The following is a 12,820-nucleotide window of genomic DNA, read 5'->3' on the forward strand; positions in this document are numbered from 1 at the left end:
TCTGAATATTACTGTTCTTTTCAATGAGTGATGTTGTCTCTTATGTCCAAAGCACAACAGCCTCAGTTTATTCATCTTAGTCTCTGAGGAATATTCAGGCTTTAACAACTATGAGGAAACTGTTTTTCCCCATCCGCCATTTGATCAAAGATGGCCTTATTGGTGGAAGGGGAAATTGGGCAGAACTGACATGGTTGTGGTGGGCAACAAAGTATGTGGCTGAATTCAAACACAAGCCATGTTAGTCTGTAAAATCAGTATGGAAAAAGATTTTGTAGCATATATGAAACTAACTGAAAGGAAGAAGCTGGCAGCATGAACTTTCATAGACTTGAGCCTACTTCCTCAGATGCATTTGGTGGAATTGGCTTTCCACTCCACCAAATGCATCTGAGGAAGTAGGCTCAAGTCTATGAAAGCTCATGCTACCAACCTCTTTCTTTCAGTTAATTTCAAAGATGCTACAACCTGAGCCCACAATCTCAGGTTGCACACATGAGCAGGCTCCAGATGGGAGGAGAGCCAACTCAGAGGACAGAATGCAGGGTCCCCATCCTGTCATTTTGCCAACCTCTGCCCCACATGTACACCCCATGCTGGGGCAGAGCCTCAGGTACGGCCTGGGCTTCCTTGGTGGCATCTGGGGTCAGAGTCTGGAGAGGAGGTAAAGACCGGTATTGAGCCGTCCCTACTCTGCAGCTGTCCATTTCAGCTCATCTTCCTTCCACTTCTATGCCACAGGCCATGGCAGCCCCAGCGTGGACTCTTCATCCTCCGTGGTGACCGTTCCCAAGCCTTCTACGCCATCTCGGATCTCCTTTTTCATGCGCCAGTCCAGCTTCAGCGCCGAGGCATCCAGTCCCACGCCTCGTTCTCCAGGGACACCCACAGGCAGCCCTGCCCACCGTCCTGGCCGCTGGGAGGAAGTGGGTGAGCTGGAAGGGAACTACTTGGAGTACCTACGAGATGCTCGGATGAATGTGGACCGCTGCGTCTGGGCCTGCCGCATCTGGTCAGCCCCTTATGATGGGGAAGAGCCCAGCGCCAACAGCATGGCCCCAGGTGCTGGGACCTCCCTGCCCCTCCACAGTGACTGCTTCAGCTACACCTCCTTCCACCCGAGCGGGCATCCTGGCCCCGTGCCTACCTCCCCCCGGACTAAAAAACGGGGCCTGACAGAGGAAGTGGCTGGCCCAGAAAAGGCTCCATCTGGCACAGGGCCAGGCACACGCTTGTCCCCAGGCCCCCAGGATGCAAGCAACCTACTCAATGGAGCCCACATGGACACGGGTGTCAAGAAAGTTCGTTGGTGCGCACAAGGGGGTGTGGTGCAGAACGGTGCGGCCTCAACCACCACGGGCTCTGCCGCCACTGCTGCCATCTCCTCCTGCTCTGGGCCAGGGCCTGCTCGACCACCATCACCCTGTTCAGACTCACTTCTGGATGAGCTGCTCTCCCAGGCACCACTGGTGGAAAATGGATCTGCCTCAACAGTGGAGAAGTTCACAGCAGAGCTGAGCCGGCTCGAGGATGAAATGGAGAATGGGGGCCGAGAGAGGGAGGAAGAAGATGCCCTGCTGCTCACCCAGAGAGCCCCTCCAGAGCCAGAGCCCCTCTCTCATGAGGAGGAGGAGGCTTACCGCAGCTTTTCCTCCCACTTGGACAGCACGGGGCAGCCCCGGCCACCTGACCCCCTGGCCCAGCTCATCAGCAGCCCCCCGCGAACTCCTGGGCAACCCGTGAGCCAGCCCTTCACAGGTGAGCCTTTCTCATTCCCTAGGGTCTGGGTCATGGTGGTCCCCTGGCTCCTCTGAGTTCAGACCCTCATTCACTGGCTGGCCAGTCACCTGGCCTTCCATGCCTGCTTGGGCACCCTCTGGCCTTTCCGTGGCTTCTCTCGGTCAGCCTGTGGGTCCTGGCTCACCCCTTATCAACATGGGGTGGAAGTAGTATGGTCCAGTATTGCAGATATCTCCTTGTATTTACTTTTGGAATACGAGGCTCTTTTCTAGGCTGTGGAGATTGCCAATAGAATGCAGTTGGCTATCTCTCACACTGTGCAAAACAGCCAAGCCCGAGCACTTGCCCATGCAGGCTATCTTCATACACCCCTTCTTGCTGATCCCTTAGCCATAGGAATGATGAAATGGGGGTCAGTTAGCAATAGCAAATAATTTCTATACCACTTACTGATGTACTAAGACGTTTACAAAGCATAATCTGATTGGTCCCAACAAGATGGGTACTCATTTTCGTGACCTACGGAAGGATGCCAGGCTGAGTCAACCCTGAGCCCCTGGCTGGTATTGAACTCACAACCTTCTGGTTTGTGAGTGAGTGGCTGCAGTACAGACATTTATCCACTGCACCCCCAGGGCTTTTGTTACTAGTTAGTCCTAATAATTGTGGCTGGCATCACTTGGGAGGGGCTGTACCTAAGCCCTTCAAGGGTTAGCTAGACCAGGGGCTTTTGTGACTGCCGTGCCCCTGTTGGCATGGTCTTTGGGGGGGGGGGGGTTAGAGGCCTGGCTGCCCTATCATGATCACTTCTTCCTCTGTTCTCCTCACTTGCTGGTTGCAGGGCCTTTTGTGGCTGTCCTCTTGGCCAAGCTAGAGAATATGCTGCAGAACTCACTCTACGTCAACTTCCTGCTGACGGGGCTCATCTCCCAGCTGGCCTGCTACCCACAACCTCTTCTGCGGTCCTTCCTGCTCAATACCAACATGGTCTTCCAGCCCAGCGTCAAGTCCCTCATCCAGGTAGTCAGGGGAAGGCAGAATGTGGAGGGGGGGGGTGTACACCAGCAGTAGGCCTTGGACCTGCCCCCTCAGCCCAGGCACCTTTTGACCATGCAATGATCTTCCTCCTTTTCCTCTTCCCCACCTCACAGGTCCTTGGCTCAGTGAAGAACAAGATTGAGAGTTTTGCTGCCAGCCAGGAGGACTTTCCTACCCTCCTCTTCAAAGCCAAGAAGTATCTGATTGCCCGTGGCAAGCTGGACTGGTCGGACACCCAGAATGCCGTCCCCTCTCTGCGCCGGTCAGAGACTCTTGGTAAGGAAAAGCCCTTATTGGGCATCAAGATGAAGGTTGTGCTCTGAGCTCCCTTAAGTTTTGGAGGGGAGAGTGGCCCAGAAAGTTTTGTCTGGTTCTTGGACGGAACTCTGCTGGCACTCAGTAGGACTGTGTTGGGCCCCTGGTCGTGTGCCAGAAAGGCAACAGCAGGGGGTGAGCCAGGAGGATGAGCCCCCAGCTGGCCAGGACAGGGGTTCCACCAGTAGGAAAGCTGTGCTCCCAGTCTCACAGGAAAGAGGACTGGCCAGGGGCCTTTACCAGACCTGGTACTTCTGGGAGTGTTCATGAGCATTGGTGTCCTTGGAAGAATCAGGGAATTGGTCATTTTGAGGTCCATCCAGTCCAACCGCTTTCTGCCATAAGAAGTGGGCTTCCATTCTCCATTGGAAATCTGTAGAAAGTTGGCTGGTATGACTGGTAGTCACATGCCCTGAGGGAGATGGGCAAGGATGCCCATGCCCATACTGAGGACAGCCATTTGGACTCTTGACCACTGTTGTCTGACAGTGCGTCTCTTTCAAGGTGGCTGGGGATGAGGCTGCGGGGTGGGAAACCATTGATTGGAGGGAGGCCAGTGTGAGGGGTTTGTGTGTGTGTGTGTTTGTTTCACTTCCCCATCCTACTGCCATTCCTGATGCCATGCCCTCTTCTTTCTGTCTCTCCCATGCCAAGCAGTGAAGAGCCGGAAGCCCTCCCTGGGGGAGTTGATCATGCGCCACACCAACAGCCCTACTCGTGCGCGCCAGGCAGCCCAATTGGCCCTGCAGCACATGCGTGAGGGTCCGGTCATGCACGCTTTGTCGGGGGCCTCCCTTTTCCGCAGCTCGGCTGAGAAGCAGAGCGAGGCCCTGCGGGTCAAGAACGCCGTCTACTGCGCCGTCATCTTCAGCGAGTTCCTCAAAGAGCTGGCGGCCATCGCCCAGGCCCACGCCGTCACCTCCCCCTTCTTTCTGGAGCCCCCCGAAGAGTGACCGGGAGTCATTCCCCATTCCCTCCCTCAGCTTGAGCAGGATTGGGGCTCTCAACTGGAATCTCTTCCCTCCGTCCCTCCATTCCTCCCTCCACTCCCTTCGGCTTGGCGCTGCCAGGCCTGCACTAATGAGGGAGGATGGGGAGCGCCCTGCTAGCCGCGGGCGACTTTTTAAAACTCCACGGACACAGACCTTTTTAATTTATTTGGAATGAATGTTTTTCTGGAGAATTCGTTGCAATATGTATAAAGGAAGCTCTCTCTCTCTCTCTCGTCTTCATGTGAGGTCTGTGTGCCTTCAGTGGGGAGGATGGTGCCTGTCCCCCAATCCCCCACACACACACACAGCAGGGCAAACTGGCTCTTGCTCTGTCCATCCCTTGTTGGTCATTCTGACATGGGAAGTTTGTAAACCGTTGGTTCCACAGGCCTTGAGTGCAGGTCACTGCATTGCACTCCCCCTAAGAGTTGGAGGAAGACAACAAGGGGCACCCAAATTTGCCCACCCCAGTTCCTGAGGCTGAGGAGTCTCAAAGTGGGGTGAAACAGCAAAGAAAGAGCCCTATGCACCCCACACACACACCCCACACACACACAGAGACTTGTAAGACCAGTTGTTTTCCTGTAGTGGAGGAAAATATCCTCATGATGGGTTGTTCCAGTTTGCTCTGATAGGCAGCAAAAAGGAACCAAAATCATCATCATCTTATTGCTTTATTTCTATCATGGCATTTCCCCAGTTGTCAATTTAAGCACAACAGGTGGGAAGGAAGCAATGCATGCCAGGCCTCATTGCAGGGACACATGGGCAATAAACAAGCGCCATCGAAGGCAGCATTGACCCAGTTGGGAAGACCGAAAATATCTAGTTGTGCCCCTCCCAAGGAAAAGCAAGCCTTCAGGCCCAGGGAAGCCATCAGGGTGCCTCCCTTTCATTCCTCCCCACATTCTTCAGAAGAGGAGGAGGGATGGAAGACTTCCAAAACATAGGCCCCCAGTTCTAGGCTTCCTCTTTATGCCAGATTTGGTAAAGATACTCTAAAAGGCCAGGAGGATAAATGGATAGAGCATGCCTTTAAAAAGCTATGCCGCCTCATTTTCCATCTACTCATCCTCGGCTGCTTCCATCATGGACAGGGCTTTCTATTTTTTGGTGGAGGAATTTCTGTCTGCGGTTCCAGAGGAGAAACATTAGACTCAAACATGGCATTAATAAGCTGTGAAAGATCTCACTCAGCCTTTGCATCTGATGCTATTCTAGACTATTCTGGTTTTGCATCGGGGCATAGCTGGCTGACGTTCCAGTTTGTAGACAGCTTTGACAAGCCAGGTCTAGGGCTTCGTCTGCGACTGCTTCAGAAGCAAAAAGCTTTTTGGAGACTCCGCGGAGTCGGTCCTGGTGGAAAATCTGGCCTAACATTCCAAAGAAACAAGCCTTTGCTATTTCCTCTGCCTTCCAAGGGCATCCTGGGAAATCCCTAGCTGTCACCTAAAACCATTGCCCATCCATGGTTTTCTTACCTGGGACTTACTGTAAATAACCATAGAATTATAGAGTTGGAAGAGACCACAAGGGCCATCCAGTCCAACCCCCTTCTTCTGCCATGCAGGAACTCTCAATCAAAGCATCCCCATTGACAGATGGCCATCCAGCCTCTGCTTAAAGACCTCCAAGGAAGGAGACTCCACCACTCTCCATTGAGGGAGTGTGTTCCACTGTCAGGAAGTTCCTTCTAATGTTGAGGTGGAATCTCTTTTCCTGGAACCTGCACCCATTGCTCTGTGCCTTTTACTCTCTGGAGCATCAGAAAACAAGCTTGCTCCCTCCTCAATATGACATCCCTTCAAGTATTTAAACAAGGCTATCATATCATCTCTTAACCTTCTCTTTTCCAGGCTAAACATCCCCAGCTCCCTAAGTCGTTCCTCATAGGGCTTCATGGTTTCCAGGCCCTTCACCATTTTAGGTGTCCTCCTTTGGACATGCTCCACTTTCTCAACATCCTTTTTGAATTGTGTTGCCCAGAACTGGGGACATTATTATTCCAGGGGAGGCCTGACCAGAGCAGAATAGAGTGGGACTATTACTTCCCTTGATCTAGACAATATACTTCTATTGATGCAGCCTAAAATCACATTGGCCTTGTTAGCTGCTACATCGCACTGTTGACTCATGTTCAACTTGTGGTCTGCTTGGACTCCTCGTGAAACCACAGCCCATGATCCAAGAATCCAAACCGGAGTGGGGTGAGTGGGGAACCATCTGAAGACCTGGCTGGGTGGGCATGGGGACCACCCTGGGGATAAAGTCAATAAGTTCCTTAAGAGTTTCACTCAAGTGCTTTCAAAGCTCTGAAGAGAACCTCGCTAAGGCATCTCACATGGAAAGTTTTCTGCCATGTGAGTGTCAGAGCTAGGGCCACTTCCTATACAAACTGAATGGTGTATATTTAGTAAGGATTCAGCCTTTCCCTCTCTATTCCAAAGCTGAATTCCACCTTCCATGGATCTCAGCATCTCCAAATGCCATCCTTCTGCTCCTGGCCATGAGCAGAGATGTGACATCTCTGGAACACTCTCAAAGTGTGCTGCTGAGCCATTGAGATTTATGCGTGCGGTCTCTTCCAACTCTATGATTCTATGATCTCAATCACTTGAGTCCCTTCCAGGTTTCAGATGTGTTCTTTTGTCTCCTTCCAGTCAAGAACAATGGGACAATGTATTCCCAAGGACACCTTGGCCGGGTGGATTAAGACCTGTATTTCCTTTTTGCTACAAGTCTGTTGGGGCTCTGCCTCCGGCTGCCTCAACGCACAGTGCCTCCACATCAACAGCCTTTTCCACCAAGGTTCCCCTTTCTGAAATCTGTGGAGTAGCCACAAGGAGATCAATTTCCACCTTTGTCAGACACTGCCATCAAGACACCGAGTGGCTGATGCTTCCTCTGGTAGGTAAGTTCTCTGGCAGGTGGCCAGTTCAGCTGAGAACAGACTCTTTCTTAAGGGAGCCCCAATTGGCAACAGACCCTTCCTATGCTACTCGGCTCTGCTGTGTCCCATCATGGAGATGTCTTCCTCCACTGCAGGGGACATTACCATGGAGGAATCACAGTGGTAATACGGTTGTTTCCTGTAGTGATAGGGACACATATCCTAACCACCCGGGTGTTGTGTAAACATTGTTGGTCTTCCAGGGGCAGGGAAGAATGCATGCCTTCTCTCTCCTCCTCCCTCTTCATTCCTGACCTCTTATTCCTGCACTCTTTTTAGTTTCTACAAGTTTTACATGCCTTTGTCTTCTTAATTTTTCCTTTCCTCAGTCATCCTCCAGCTAGAATCATAGATCCTAGAGTTGGAAGAGAGCACAAGGCCCCTGACCCAGTCCAATCCCATTCTGCCATGCAGGAGCTCCCAATCAAATCATCCCCTGTCACAGATGGCCATCCACCTTCTGCTTAAAGGCCTCCAAAGGAGAAGGCTCCATCACTTTCTGAGGGAGTGTCTTCCACTCTCAAACAGCTCTTACTGTCAGAAAGTTCTTCCGAATGTTAAAGTGGAATCTCTTTTCCTAGAGCTTCCATCCATTGCTCCATTGTGACTTCTTCTCTGGATCAGCAGAAAACAAGCTTGCTCCCTCCTTCATGTGACAGCCCTTCAAGTATTAAAACAGGGCTATCATATCACCTCTTAACTGTCTCTTCTCCAGGCTAAGCATCCCCAGCTCCCTAGGTCTTTCCTCATAGGGCTTTATGGTTTCCAGATGTTTCACCATTTTGGTCACCCTCCTTTGGACATCCTCCACTTTCTCAATGTCTTTTTTGAATTGTGGGGCCCAGAACTGGACACAGCATTCCATTCTTCAGCCTTCAGTGGGACTCAGGAGGTTACCCTTTTACTAGACGGGGAAACTTGTACCCTCTTAGTCCATTATTGTTGTCCATCAGCGCAAAGTGGGACGACCCATCATGAGGATGCCTATTTGTTTATCTATTTAGCATGAGTTCAGAGGGAGGGCGACTAAAATGGCAAAGGGTCTGGAAACCATGCCTTATGAGGAGAGACTTTGGGAGCTGGGTATGTTTAGTCTGGAGAACAGACAGTTAAGAGGTGACATGATGGAGCCCTGTATTTGAAGCAGTGTCACTTTGAAGATGAAGCAAATTGTTTTCTGCTGCTCCAGAGACTAGGACCCAGAGCAATGGATGGAAGCTACAGGGAAAGAGATTCCACCAAAACATTAGAAGGAACTTCATGACAGTAAGAGCTTTTCAATAGTGGAAGGCTCTCCCTCGGGACTATAGTGGAGTCTCCTTCCTTAGAGGTCTTTAAGCAGAGGCTGGAGGGCCATCTGTCGGGGATGCTTCGAGTGAGAGTTCCTGCATGGCAGAATGGGTTGGACTGGATGGCCCTTTTTGGGTCTCTTCTTCCAACTAGGATTCTATGATTCTGCAGTTCATATAGTGTCTCCAACCGGCTTTTCCTTGGACAAACTTTTCACTCCCCCTCAACCAGTTTGGAATGGAGGGCTCTTGCCTTCCTCCCTTTCTGTCCATCCCTTAATGTTGCAAGGCAAGCCCTTGGGAACAGGTACCATTTTGAAAATTTCAAGTTCTGCTTTAACAAGGGAGAGCATCCAAGCCCCCAGACCTGCCTTTCCTCCACTCTCCCCAACAATTACAATGAGCCCTCCACATTTGCTGGTTTTAGGGGAGCAGGATGCCCATAAAAGTGGAAAAACCAGAAATAACCCCCCCACACACTTTTTAAACCTGGCCAGCCTCTGCCAGACATTGACCATAGAATTGCACTAGAAGGCCCACAAATGCTTAGAGAAGTGTTCTCTTTAGGAATTTCTAGGTCCTCCAACACAACTACAGTCAACTTCCAATGGAGGTTGACCACAGAGTTGCACTGGAGGACCCAAATATTCCTAGAGAGAACATAATGATCAAATCCACAAAAGTCAAAGCTGCAAATGTGGAGAGCCAGCTGCATTGTTCTCATGCCAGTTTGCGCACTTGGAAGCGACCTTCTCTTGTAACACTCTGAATGTGACCGGTGCTGGCTTCCTGGGGTCCCTCATTCCTCATTGCTCACCCTAGACTGAGCAGGTGCCTGGGCATGGCAACTCTTCCTTGGCCACTGCTGAGAGGGAAGGGCTGCCTTTTCCCCAGGCTATTTGTGAGCCCCCACCATTGCCACCCTTGCAGCCTGACCTCCCTTTCTGCCCCTTAGCCAGACCCCAAGCCTTGGCATCGCATGCATACAGCTTTATTGCTGCAATGAGAGAGATTCTGCTCTGCCCCCCTCCAGATCACTCTTCTGTGTCGCTCTCCACCGTCATGCTCTGCAAGAGGGGCAGCGACATGGAGTGTTTCTCTGGGTCAGTCAGGCTGCCGGTCGAGGTGCCCAGCGTGGGTCGGGGCTGCGGGAAGAGCCATTTCCCTGGAATAGATATGGGACCCATTACAAACTGGCTTCTCTATATTTCTCCATAGTGGTGGTGGCAGGGAGACATTCATTCATTCATTCATCCATCCAGCCATCCATCCATCCTTCAATCCATCTCTCCCTCCGTCCATTCATCTTTTCATTCATCCCTCCATCCACCCATCTCTCACTCCCTGCCTCCTTCCATCCATCCATCCCTCCATCCATCCCTCCAACTGGGAGATTTGTCCCTCTCCACCAGCATTCCCACCCAGCCCCATTTCTTGATTGACATTCAGGGCTGCTGGTGGTGTATCAAAGGCCCTTCCAGCAGAGACTATAGAGGATGGGAGTGGGTTCAGTTCTGGGATGGTGGTGGTCAGTCTTCAGCAGAGAAGGGACAGGAACTATGGTGGGAACAATGAGTCATAGGGGCAGCAACCCACCCCCAACACCAGCTTCTCCCCACCCCATAAAGGCAGATGTTGTGAGAAGAGGCACTTCCTAATAGCTTGAGACCGCAGGCAGAGGCAACTCTGGGAGTGGGGAGTCAGTGGGGCAGCCAAGCTGCTCCAAATTCTGAGTCTTTAAATGAAGTCATATTGGTTAGCTCTTTTACAGTTTGGACCAAACCCCAAAGTGGATTCATCCCCACCCCACTGACTCTGTGACCCTTTGTTCCTCCTCCCCCTCTCTTGAGGGTAGCAGCTAGCCTCCATGCCGAGTTTGGCAACATCCGTATTGGGGTCTGGTTGCTGGCAAGGGGGAGGTGGCCTCTAAGGATGGCGCACATGGGCAAGAAACAGGGCAGTGTGGGCATGGTGATGCTGGAAGGAAGAGGGGCTGAGGATTGGCTGGGCCTGAGGATGTCAGGGATGAGCTTCATTGGCCCGACAGAAGGGCATGTGGGGTTGAGCCCAAACCTGGGGTGACTGCCTAGGAGTAAGCCCCAGCCAGCTAATGAGACTGACCCCCAACGTGGCTCACAAGCTTCCAGGATCAGAGCTGGGTGCATTCCACGTCTCCAACAATGAACCCAGGTGCCCCTTCAGAGGGAAGGAAAAGGATCCCTACTTGGAGCATTTGGGGGCTGAGAGGGGGGTCTTTGGTGCTTCTCTCTTGCTGCAGTGGAGTGAGTGGGGAACCATCTGAAGACCTGGCTGGGTGGGCATGGGGACTCCTCCATTGTCGTCCGTTAGCCTCCATTGCATAGAGCTTACCCTGGGCATTGCTTGTAAGGCTCCCTTTTTCCCAGCCAGGCCTTCCCAGATACCAAGTGGCTTCTCCCCAACTTCCAGCCGTGGCCCTGTGGGTCTCTCACCTGCCAGAGTCCGTGGGGGCCTGCCCAGGGTTCTCCATCGCTTGCGTCCGGCCACAGTCCCCTTCTCCCTGGCCAGGAGCGGATCCTTTGTGGGCATTGCGGGCATTATGGGAGTGGCAGTGGGGGGCTCTAGCACCGCCATCCTCACCCAGGCGGCTTTGGCGGGAAGGCTGTGGCCCATAGGCTTCTGGGAGCCCAGCACGCCCTTCCCACTGAGGGCAAACTTGAGGCAGGAGAAGGCCACCGGGAGAGGATACTCGTGGGTGAAGATGCGGTGGGTCTCCCCTTGGGTGATGGCCAGGCTGAGGCTGCTGCAGTAGAAGACCTCGTAGACCACGTAGATGCTGCTCTGTGAGCGCAGCCACGGCAGGTCCGGCCGCAGGGCCACCAGCCCCGGCCGCAGCACCAGGAAGGCCACCTTCTTGTGAACACCAGCCATGGTCAGACGGATGTGCCGCAGGGCTCCTTCCACCAGCCGTGTTTCCTCGTAGCGGGACTCACCCCGCACCCGGGCATTATACTCACGGGTGCAGTGGGTCAGCTCCCGGGGGCCTGTGCCCGCCTGCAGCAGGTTCTCCAGGGGCCCGACGGGCACCAGGCACCGCTGGCGACGCAGGAGGGTCTGCCCCAGCTGTGGCTTCTTGATCAGCACCGTCAGCAGGTCGTAGGAAGCGGCATCTTCCAGGAAGGGTACGGGAACCACTGTAGGCCCAAAGCGCTCCTCAATGACCTACCCAGACAGAAGAAGACAGACATCACCATCCGGTGCATTGACACCCAAGACCCTGTCCTCTCCCACATATATCCTCAGTGCTGCCACTGCAGAGGGAGCTGGGTATGTCTAGCTGGGAGGAAATAAGAGTGAAATCAAAGGCTTTCATGGCTGGCATCCATAGTTTTTTTGTGGTTTTTTGGGCTATGTGGCCATGGTCAACAAGGGTTTATTCCTGACATATTGCCTGCATCTGTGGCTGGCATCTCAGAGATGCCAGCCACAGATGCAGGCAAAACCTCAGGAATAAACCCTTCTAGAACATGGCCATATAGCCCGAAAAAAACACAAAAAACTATAGATATGATAGTGCTTTTTAAATCTCAAAAGGGATGTCATGTCAGAGATGGAGCCAGGTTGTTTTCTGCTGCTCCAGGGACTAGGACCGGAATCGATGGATTCAAACAACAAAAAGAGAAATTCCACCTAAACATTGGGAAGAACTTCCTGATGGTAAGAGCTGTTTGATAGTGGAAGACACTGCCTCAGAGAATGTGGACTCTGCTTCTTTGGAGGTTTTGAAACAGAGGCTGGCCATCTATCCCAGGGAAGGCTTTGATGGTGTCTTCCTGCATGGCAGAATGGGGTTGAACTGGATGGTCCCTTGGGGTTCTCTTCCAACTCTAGAATTCTATGACTCTATGAGTTGCATGCAGGGGAGGTTTGCTCTGTTATGACCCTTCCTTCCCTCCCTATTGAGAAATAGAGGATATTCTTCCAAGGTTTTGCTCAGATCTTCGCCCTCCTTTCAAAGGGGTGCCCCTTGGGCCCCTGCTTGGTCCCCTTCCCAGCCCTTTTGGAGGGACTCATCCTCTCACCTTGTCTCGAATCAATTCCCAGTTGGCATCGGCCTCGCCAATCTCCAGGCTCTGAGGGCAGCTACCGTCCATCTTGCTCACAACTGGACGAGGCCTCTGGGGGTCCAGGGGGGTGGCTGCAAAGGATGGGCATGTGTCCTGGCATGGGCGAGGAGGAAGCTGGGTATCCAGTCAGTCAACCAGTTGGTCAGTCAAGGGATGATGGGAGGATGTGTTTGCCTTCCCCAGCCTGGCAGGTAGCAGCAGAAGCTCTGGGAGTGGTGTATCTGTATGTGTATGTGTGCCTGTGAGGTCACAAAGAGTAGCCTGCCTGCCCACCCATTCCCCCCCCCCCCTTGCATAGGGCTTTATGGTTTCCAGACCCTTCACCATTTTAGTTGCCCTCCTTTGGGCATGCTCCAGATTCTCAACATCCCTTTTGAACTGTGAAGCCCA

The 12,820-nt window shown here is 52.6% G+C and overlaps 2 protein-coding genes across 5 annotated transcripts in view; one reads left to right on the plus strand and one right to left on the minus strand.

The window, feature by feature from the left end:
• The window catches only part of FHIP1B (FHF complex subunit HOOK interacting protein 1B), a 38,315-nt gene extending 33,994 nt beyond the window's left edge, over window positions 1-4,321 (plus strand). For 3 of the 4 annotated variants that reach the window (XM_089513154.1, XM_089513156.1, XM_089513155.1), the window contains 4 exons: window positions 742-1,758; window positions 2,582-2,760; window positions 2,892-3,054; window positions 3,748-4,321. In XM_089513154.1, the coding sequence (XP_089369280.1) occupies window positions 742-1,758; window positions 2,582-2,760; window positions 2,892-3,054; window positions 3,748-4,046 (1,658 nt within the window). In that variant the 3' untranslated portion in view covers window positions 4,047-4,321. The remainder of the gene's footprint in view (window positions 1-741; window positions 1,759-2,581; window positions 2,761-2,891; window positions 3,055-3,747) is intronic. The other variant, XM_089513158.1, reaches the window with a different exon arrangement.
• Window positions 4,322-9,358: 5,037 nt separating this feature from the next.
• On the minus strand, window positions 9,359-12,457 carry CUNH11orf42 (chromosome unknown C11orf42 homolog). The gene is made up of 3 exons (XM_089508299.1): window positions 12,386-12,457; window positions 10,796-11,525; window positions 9,359-9,489 (listed from the first exon to the last, which is right to left on the minus strand). The coding sequence occupies exons 1-3, from the start codon at window positions 12,455-12,457 to the stop codon at window positions 9,359-9,361; spliced, it is 933 nt and encodes a 310-aa protein (XP_089364425.1).
• Window positions 12,458-12,820: the final 363 nt, after the last annotated feature.

Source organism: Sceloporus occidentalis, unplaced genomic scaffold (genome assembly GCF_023333645.1).
Source record: "Sceloporus occidentalis isolate IW3139 unplaced genomic scaffold, rSceOcc1.0.p SCAF_2, whole genome shotgun sequence".
Classification (NCBI taxonomy): domain Eukaryota; kingdom Metazoa; phylum Chordata; class Lepidosauria; order Squamata; family Phrynosomatidae; genus Sceloporus; species Sceloporus occidentalis.